The following is a 10,479-nucleotide window of genomic DNA, read 5'->3' on the forward strand; positions in this document are numbered from 1 at the left end:
AGACGGCATTTTAAAGTACAGTGATAGTATCAAAAGACTTTTTGATCACGTACAACAGGGGTCTCAAACACGCGGCCCGTGGGCCAAATGTGGCCCGCAGGACACTAGCTTGAGGCCCCCGCCTTGTTTAATGTTAGTGCGGCCCGCGCAAGTTTGATACGGATGCTGTATTAATGTTCATGTTAAAGGTTAAATAACTGTTAATAGTTATCCTCCCTATCCGTGTGGAAGTGGTAAGTTTTTGGCTATTTAAGTTGAAAGGAAATAACTTGAAGGCTACAGTTTAGGTCGCTAGCTCTCTAGTTTGCGAGTTAGCATGTGTCTCAAGACCCTGCAGTTGCGCAATATGTTGTAAATAAAGAGTATAAATGTGACTATAGTCGTGTTTTGTCATGTCTACAGGGCTCATTTTAATTTGAAAAAAATTATTTGTCTACCCACCAACTATATGTGGTTTCTTAAGTTTTTATTTGCCGTTTTATTATTATTATTATTATTATTATTATTATTATTATTATTATTATTATATTTATTTATTACTGATTGATTTTCTTTATTATTGATTTGTTTATTTATTTTTCATCTTATTTTGTGTAGAAAAATAAAAAGTAAGATATTTGATAACAGTGGAATGTTTTATCAGAGCTTTTATTGTAGAAAATTGGAACCAAAGCAAATTTTTGTAAATTTTTTTGTTTTTAATAAATGTTTTTAATAATTTTTTTTTTTTTTTTTTGGGAAAACCTGATGCGGCCCAGTCTCACCCAGACCCGAGCTCCAGTGGCCCCCAAGTAAATTGAGTTTGAGACCCCTGGTCTACAATATTGCAGTGTGTATTTCTATGGGAAGTTGCAGGCATAGTTCTTATAAAAATGCACTAATGTCAGTTTTTACGACTTAAAACCGCATCAAATGTATCAATACCTCTTTTTGCCTCTAGCGCAAAAAACGTATCAATACGTTGCCGGTAGCGAGTAAGTAGGGTTGGGCATCGATCATCAATTTTAACCAGTTATGACATTCCGATTCGTCCGGAACTGTTGATTTCTTTAACTTCCTTAACTACGCTCGGTGATTGGCCAGCAGCATATCATCAAAAGTTTGCGACAACACTTGCAAGTTTGGCGGAAATTGAGTAAAAATGCCAGCATTGAAGCAAACATTCATTGGAGCCTATCCCAGCTGTCTTGGGGCGAGAGGCGGGGTACACCCTGGACTGGTGGCCTGTCAGCCAATCACAGGGCACATATAGACAAACAACCATTCACACTCACATTCATACCTATGGACAATTTGGAGTCGCTAATTAACCTAGCATGTTTTTGGAATGTGGGAGGAAACTCCACACAAAGATGGCCGAGGGTGGAAATGAACCCTTGTCTCCAAGCTGTGAGGTCTGTGCGCTCACCATTCGACCGCCGTGCAGCAAAGAAGCAAACAAATGTGACCAATTCAAATATCCAGCTAACTAATGCTGTGTACTTTACCTGACATTAATGCTAGCTTTAGCCAGGAAGTTGATCAGACCCCTGCGTTAATCTATTCACTTTATTTATTTACCACAATGAAATTCGTTTTTCCACGTTGGGCGTTGGATATTCATCTCCGTCGCTGTTAATTTCAAGTTGGCAGTTGGAGATATGGCTCCCTAGCAACAGTGATAGCGCTGTTGCTATGTCGGTCCCACTCAAACTCTTCAATGTAATAGTCGTTTATTGACCTTCCCGAGTATGTTTTTAAAAAACGATATATTCTGAATCAAACCATTAACTTCCTCAACATAGTTTAGTCGGAATTAACATGATTAAGTTACACTTTGTCTATTCTGCATCATAAGACACTCTCCAATTGGTTTCTCATAAGATTTGTAAAAATAATAATCATTAATCAATTAATCGACAAAAATTTCAGTAGAATACTCGATTACAGTGTACTCCTATATAAAGAGTCTTCTAAATATTTATGTTCATGTTCAATGTTTGATACTTATACACTGGTCATTAATAGCGCTGGGAGAAATTCACGGTAATTAATAAGTCATTCATAAAAAGATCATATTAATAAAAAAAAACACATGGACAGCCATTTCATCCAAGAACGTTGAACGTTGATCCGAGAATCGTTAGGAACCAGAATCGGAAGGAGGAATCGGAATCACTCAAATTCAAACGATGTCCAACAATATTGTTTCCACTCGTGAATTGAAGATCCCACAGTAGTACTTTATCTACTGCAAAAAAGGTCAGTAAGGATAATTCATAATGCCGCCTACCGAGAAGATACTAACTCCTTATTTCTAAAATCACAAATACTTGCTAATATAGTTAATTTCCAAACAGCTAAAATAATGCATAAGGCTAAAAATAACCAATTAGCTAAAAATGTCATCCAATACTTCTCTACAAGAGAGGAGAAATATGATCTCAGGGAAGAAGTACATTAGAAACACTTCTATGCTAGGACTAAGTTATGCTAGCCATAGCATTTCAGTATGTGGAATCAAACTATGGAATGGATTGAGTAAGGAAATCAAACAATGCACAACGATGAGCCAATTCAAGAAACAATACAAGCAGTTGATGTTTGCTAAATACAAGGATGAAGAGTCTTGAACCAGTCATGATGTGCTATATATATCTCTATATTGACACTTATTATGGTACACATTGTCATTGTAACTAAATTTTTTTTAAATAAATTAAAATAAAATTAATAAAAATTAATCAAATTAAAAAACTTTTTTTTTATTTTTAAAAATTATATTAGGAAAGCAGGAAGTGAACAAATGTAACAGTTATTGATTGTAAAAGTACCAGATGGAGGGGTAGGATTTAATAAGCTTTGCTTCTTCCTACTCCTTTTGGACATGTGGAACTGGGAACTGATTATGGGATGCACTCAATTGTAATCTGATGCATGTTCAAATGAAATTAAACCATTACCATTATACCAGAGGAATAGCTTGACACGTATGCCTTCCATATATTGTATATATATTATATATATATATATTGGTCACAATAATGGTGATATGAAATGTTCATATTGTTATCCTATTCGATAATCTGACTTGCTGAAAAGGCCTCATGATGAAATCTGACCTCATAATTAGTTTACTTGAGACGGCTTTAGAAAGAAAAAGCCTAAGAAAAGAATTTGAAAAGAGTTTCCAACTAAACCAGGGGTCTCAAACACACGGCCCGCGGGCCAAATGTGGCCCGCAGGACACTAGTTTGAGGCCCCCGCCTTGATATGAAAGTTTAATGTTTGATATGGATGCTGTATGGTATCATGTACCCAGAAAAAATTATTACATTTGATTAATGTTCATGTTAAAGGTTAAATAACTGTTAATAGTTATCCTCCCTATCCGTGTGGAAGTGGTAAGTTTTTGGCTATTTAACTTTAAAGGAAATAACTTGAAGGCTACCGTTTAGGTCGCTAGCTCTCTAGTTTGCGAGTTAGCATGTGTCTCAAGACCCTGCAGTTGCGCAATATGTTGTAAATAAAAAGAGTATAAATGTGACTATAGTCGTGTTTTGTCATGTCTACAGGGCTCTAATAATGCTTTGTTCATTTTAATCTGAAAAAAATCATTTGTCTACCCAACAACTATATGTGGTTTCTTAAGTTTTTATTATAATTATTATATTTATTTATTACTGATTGATTGATTTTCTTTATTCTTGATTTGTTTATTTAATTTTCATCTTATTTTGTGCAGAAAAATAAAAAGTAAGATATTTGAGAACAGTGGAATGTTTTATCAGAGCTTTTATTGTAGAAAATCGGAACCAAAGCACTGAAAAAGTTTGTATATTTTTCTGTTTTTAATAAATGTCTCAACCTATTTGACCACAGGAATGGACATTATTGCCCACTAGGATGGATATTAAGCTAGCGTTTCCACCGACAGTTTCCCTGCGGAAGCCGTGGGAAGACGTGTAGGAAGAGCGGCGTGTGGCCTGCACGGGGCAAAACAAAGACATCAAGGCCTGCAGAGGCGGCTTTTGTTCGACCACCCGCTTCATTCATTCGGGAAGAAGTCACTGCTTTCCCAAGAAGTCTTACTTTGTCTTGCAAAGTGGCGGCCATCTTCCTACGAGCTAAGCTTAATTGTTTTCAACTAAAGTTAGCCTGATATGGGCAAAACCTTTACGACAGGGGTCTTCAAAGTGTGGCACAGTGAGATTATAATATTTCTCCCCCAGAAACACAGCTTTTCTGGGGTTAAAAACTCCTGGTTTGGTTCCGATTTTTTACAATAAAAGCTCTGATAAAAAATTCCACTGTTCTCAAATATCTTAATTTTTATTTTTCTGCACAAAATAATATGAAAAATAAATAAACAAATCAAGAATAAAGAAAATCAATCAATCAGTAATAAATAAATATAATAATAATAATAAAAACTTAAGAAACCACATATAGTTGGTGGGTAGACAAATAATTTTTTTTCAGATTAAAATGAACAAAGCATTATTAGAGCCCTGTAGACATGACAAAACACGACTATAGTCACATTTATACTCTTTTTATTTACAACATATTGCGCAACTGCAGGGTCTTGAGACACATGCTAACTCACAAACTGGAGAGCTAGCGACCTAAACGGTAGCCTTCAAGTTATTTCCTTTAAACTTAAATAACCAAAAACTTACCACTTCCACACGGATAGGGAGGATAACTATTAACAGTTATTTAACCTTTAACATGAACATTAATTAAATGTAATAATTTTTTCTGGGTACATGATACCATACAGCATCCATATCAAACTAACATTAAACTTTCATATCAAGGCGGGGGCCTCAAACTAGTGTCCTGCGGGCCACATTTGGCGTGTTTGTGACCCCTGACAAACAAAAACCTTAAAAAAAAACCACGGAAATAGTTAAATATACAGTACAATCCGTATTTGAGAATTTACCCACACCAGGGAGGAATTTTTGCAAAATGCAAGATTCGTAAATGTTGTATTGACATAACAAAGATTTGTGTGTGGAAAAAGGCTCTCTTGCCTGATGATTAAAATACCGTGCAACAGTATGGTTGTTGTGTAATGCAATTATTAGACTCTGTGGCGGATTTGTTTTGCTCCATTAGGTCTAATTTCAACTACAGTGTGAGAGAGTTTATTCCTAGAGAGACACAACATCAGATGAGGAGGACACGCAGGTAAATCACACTAATGAGGCAAATTAGTCATTGCAAAAAGAGCGCAATATGGTGATACAGTGTTGATGAAAAGCCTCGCAAACTCAGCAGGTTAAGTGTTAATTTTCCACCCTGCTCAGGAGGGCGTAATCCTGCTCCGACTCAGGTAGCACGGCACGCTATTTTTTCACAGCCAAGACAAATCCCGGGCAAACATTTATTGATTGTTGATCCTCTAAATCAGGGGTCTCAAACACGCGGCCCGCGGGCCAAATGTGGCCCGCAGGACACTAGTTTGAGGCCCCCGCCTTGATATGAAAGTTTAATGTTTGATATGGATGCTGTATGGTATCATGTACCTAGAAAAAATTATTACGTTTAATTAATGTTCATGTTAAAGGTTAAATAACTTAATAGTTATCCTCCCTATCCGTGTGGAAGTGGTAAGTTTTTGGCTATTTAAGTTTAAAGGAAATAACTTGAAGGCTACCGTTTAGGTCGCTAGCTCTCTAGTTTGCGAGTTAGCATGTGTCTCAAGACCCTGCAGTTGCGCAATATGTTGTAAATAAAAAGAGTATAAATGTGACTATAGTCGTGTTTTGTCATGTCTACAGGGCTCTAATAATGCTTTGTTCATTTTAATCTGAAAAAAATTATTTGTCTACCCACCAACAAATTTTTATTATTATTATAATTATTTATTTATTACTGATTGATTGATTTTCTTTATTCTTGATTTGTTTATTTATTTTTCATCTTATTTTGTAGAAAATATGTAGAAAATTGGAACCAAAGCGAAGTTTAAAAAAAAAAAAAAATTTTTTTAATAAATGCGTTTTTTTTTTTTGTTTTTTTTTGAAAACCTGATGCGGCCCAGTCTCACCCAGACCCGAGCTCCAGTGGCCCCCAAGTAAATTGAGTTTGAGACCGCTGCTCTAAATGTAATCAATCGCTTCCTCTATTCTGCAGGAGTACGCACACGCCAGCTCACAAAAAACAACAAATATTGTTTTAATATCTGTTATTATGTCAATGACAAGTGTAGCAGGAGAAACAACTGAAATGAGGAATTATGTCATCCTAATGTTCAAAAATAGCGCTATAACCGATTAAATTATGTTTAATTTAATGTTTAATCATGTGACGTGTCGCACCACACCTCGTTGGAAGTTGCTTCCTCTTTGGTATTTTTATGGTTATGCTAGGCTATAACGCCAATTAAAGGCCGCTGTCCTTCAGAGAATGAGTAGTTTTGCTTGATTTTAGTTTTATTTAGTTGCGCTCTAGGCTGGTAAACTTGCATGTGTGTTTAGAAAGTGACGTAATAAAGTATTCGGAAGGCATTCATTTCACGTTAAATGATTTCATTCATTCGTTTTCTACTGCTTATCCTCGCGGGGAGTGCTGGAGCCTATCCCAGCTGTTTGGACTGGTCGCCAGCCAATCACAAGGCACATATAAACAAACAACCATTCACACTCACATTCATACCTATGGACAATTTGGAGTCGCTAATTAACCTAGCGTGTTTTTGGAATGTGGGAGGAAACCGGAGTACCCGGAGAAAACCAACATTCACGGGGAGAACATGCAAACTCCACACAGAGATAACCGAGGGTGGGATTGAACCCGGATCTCCTAGCGGTGAGGTCTGCGCGCTAACCACTCAACCACCGTGCAGCCCATTACATGATTTCCAATGGGAAAAACCGTTATGAGGACAACACATAGCAGTCTGGAATTTTTGGGGAACCCTTAATGCTCTATCCGAAAACCTAGCATTTTCCAACCAATGTACAATTTTGTTTATTTCAACGGTCTTTAGGGGGGACTTGTAATGTACGTGGGGCTCGAGTTTTAAGCTAGTACACTGATCCGGCCCGGATTAGTACATCTCATTAAGTACACCTTCACAATCTAATGACCTTTTTTTCAAAATTCTGACATTCTGGAGATAATTTAGCATAATTTTGTCCCGAAATCCTTGTTGGGGTGGTGTGGTTCTACTAGTTGGGGCCTCTCAAGTATCTCAAAAGGGACCAGAATATTATGGTAATGGTTTAATTTCATTTGAACATGCATCAGATTACAATTGAGTGCATCCCATAATCAGTTCCCAGTTCCACATGTCCAAAAGGAGTAGGAAGAAGCAAAGCTTATTAAATCCTACCCCTCCATCTGGTACTTTTACAATCAGTAACTGTTACATTTGTTCACTTCCTGATTTCCTAATATAGTTTTTAAAAATTGAAAAAAAATGTTTTTTAATTTGATTAATTTTTATTAATTTTATTTATATTTTTTAATTTTTTTATTTACAATGACCATACCATAGTAAGTGTCAATATAGTGATATATATAGCACATCATGACTGGTTCAAGACTCTTCATCCTTGTATTTAGCAAACATCAACTGCTTGTATTGTTTCTTTTACATTTGTTCACTTCCTGCTTTCCATAATACAGTTAAAGGTTTTTTTTTATTTTTTAGAAATCAAGGTTGTATAACAAGTTTGAAATGCCCGTCTTACTGCGTCCAACTTCAGCAGCAATGGCACACTGCGCGAGGCCTCACTTGTGCAGCTCAACAATGCCAACACAATCAAAGAGAGATAGCTTTTCTGCCTTTGCCGTCGAGCAATCATGAAGGTGGGAATACCTCGCACTAAATCAGCTGAGCTCTTAAATTTTGATCAGCTGATAAACGGCCTATTTTACTTTAATGCTTGTACTCTGAAGTTTGGTTAGCATGTTGGCCACACAGTCCGGAAGACCTGGGTTCGATTCTCCGCTTGGGAAATTTGCATGTTCTCCCTGTGTATGCGTGGGTTTTCTCCGGGTACTCCGGTTACCTCCCACATTCCCAAAACATGCTAAGTTAATTAGCGACTCCAAATTGTCCATAGGTATGAATGTGAGTGTGAATGGTTGTTTGTCTATATGTGCCCTGTGATTGGCTGGCTGGCGACCAGTCCAGGGTGGACCCTGCCTCTCGCCCGAAGACAGCCGGGATAGGCTCCAGCATCCCCCGTGACCCTCATGGGGAAAAGCGGTAGAAAATGAATGAATAGCCTATTTTACTTTAGTGGTTAGCATGTTGGCCACACAGTCTGGAGATCGGGACCTGGGTTCGATTCTCCGCTTGGGCATCTCTGTGTGGAGTTTGCATGTTCTCCCCGCGTATGCGTGGGTTTTCTCCGGGTACTCCGGTTTCCTACCACATTCCAAAAAAAAAAAAATCCCACACAGTAGCGACGATAAGCGGCATAGAAAACGTATGAATGCTCACTCCCATTTTGGTAACTGTACTTACAAATTTGATCAGTTCTGCGGTTTGTCGGCCATATTTCCACTTATCATAAATGCGCCTCACAACAATAAAAGCAATTTAGCTCTCATTTGATTTCGTGTGTGTCTTTACAGAAATGATTGTGTTCAAATATTCCATGAAGTTGTAATATTTGGACTTGTACGCCAGCAGCTGTACACCACTGCAAAGTACAAACAATACAAAACTATTGCATTGTTTGCAGGTGTACTACTGTGAGTATTATTGTGTGTACATATTCGTGCTGGGCCACATATTTGTGTGTGGTCTCCACATTGTACTTTTAGCATCCAAATGAGATCTACGTGGATGTTTATGCAGGTAAGTCGTGTTACTTTGCGTGGACACAATAGTTTAATAGCACGCAAAACTTTGAGAATAAATGCAAACATCGGTAGCTTAAATGTTAACTGGATCATTTTGTGTGTTACTTTAGGTGCATCAGCATTGGAGTAGTTTGTTATTTTAAAATAAAGAGAAGCACAAAAGGAACAAAAGCGAGCCACGACTCTTCATCACCACACATCGACCACCATTATTATTATTATTATCATCATCACCAAGCGAGGCTATTTTAGCGAGGAAAATATGGTTAAAAAAAAAAAAAAAAAAAGACGGAGAAACCGCATCAACACAACCGCGGTGAAACCATGGCGGGTCCAGCGGCGAGTGTCGACACAAACCCCCGCCGACTTCTCGGCTCTGCTTCCACCCCCACCGAGCCCGCCGCCTTACCTCCGACCCGGTACATGTTGGCCGCCATGGCTGCCTGCCCGCCGGTGCCGGGCTTCCTCTCCAGGTAGAGGGGGGTGGCTCTCTCGCTCTGGTCCGCTCGCCCCGCCGGAGCCCCCTTTAGCTGTGCTGCCGCCGCTGTGTGTTGGAAAATGGTGGATGGATCGATACGACACAGAGCAGCCTGGAGACCTTAAAGGGACAGTACGCCCTCGCAGGCCGGGATCCATGCAGTGTGTGTTCGGCGATGAACTGGCTGACAAATGCCCGCTTTAATTGATCGCTAATCGGGTTTAATTCGACTTCCCCTCGCTACTAGCATCTTTAGCATGTAGCTGTTATACAATTTAGCCGCATTAGCTCTGTACGTCCATTTCTATGCTACTTGCTCTAGCTAGGTTACTTCATTACTTTTACTAGCAACTGGTTCAGGGCACAAATGAATGGAAAATAAGTGTGTGTAATTTAACATATTGATCACTAAAATGTCATTGTACTAATAATCACCTAAAAACACTAATGTTATGTATGTAGCACATTGAGAAGGTTCATAAAAGTACTTAAAGTTGAAAACTTGTCTCCAATCTTCAGTGTGTCCAAAAACTTGTATGCTAACTTCGGTCACAACTGTTTTCGAAAACATGTACAATAGCTTTACTGAATGTTAAATAGTTTAACACGTGCCAAAATAGCTTCATGAGAATCCAATTTGTTTTCAGTGTTAATAACGTTTCGGGAAAAAAACATTTGTTGCTTCTAAATTGTCTTCACAGACAAAAACGTATGCTAGTTTCATCCAAGAAGTGAAATTTTTCCAGAAAGGCAAATCAAAAAAATTGTCTTCGCCGTTTACAAAGTTTGTTGACTGGAATTTGTCTTCAGTGTTCACAGAAAAAAACACCCATTAAGTGTAATAAGTTCTCTGGTTTCCTCCGACATTCAAAAAACACGCACGTTAGCTTGTCCATAGGTACATATGAATGGTTTGTATATGTTACGCGCTAACGATGGATCCGCGCGATTAGTTGAAAAAATTAATTAAAAAAAAAAATTGTAATTTTTGGGACTCGTTAACATTTACGAAAAACCTATGGTAGGTTCATCAAAGATGTTTGAAATCGTCCTCAATGTTTATGAAAAGGACGTATGCTATTTTTGTTGTCTCTTAATCGTTTCCACAGAAACATATTCGATGTTTCTACGGAGGTAAATGCGATGAAGACTAGACTGTTTTTCCAAAAACACCAATATTAGGTTCAAAG

The 10,479-nt window shown here is 37.9% G+C and overlaps 1 protein-coding gene across 2 annotated transcripts in view; it reads right to left on the minus strand.

Moving 5' to 3' along the window:
- The window catches only part of mta1 (metastasis associated 1), a 37,264-nt gene extending 27,769 nt beyond the window's left edge, over positions 1–9,495 (minus strand). Inside the window, exon 1 of one of the 2 annotated variants that reach the window (XM_078798922.1) lies at positions 9,221–9,495. In XM_078798922.1, the coding sequence (XP_078655048.1) occupies positions 9,221–9,248 (28 nt within the window). In that variant the 5' untranslated portion in view covers positions 9,249–9,495. The remainder of the gene's footprint in view (positions 1–9,220) is intronic. The other variant, XM_058056335.2, reaches the window with a different exon arrangement.
- Between the last annotated feature and the right edge of the window lie 984 nt (positions 9,496–10,479).

This window comes from Doryrhamphus excisus, linkage group LG19 (genome assembly GCF_037039965.1).
Source record: "Doryrhamphus excisus strain RoL-2023G ecotype Guam linkage group LG19, RoL_Dexc_Guam_v1.1, whole genome shotgun sequence".
Lineage (NCBI taxonomy): Eukaryota > Metazoa > Chordata > Actinopteri > Syngnathiformes > Syngnathidae > Doryrhamphus > Doryrhamphus excisus.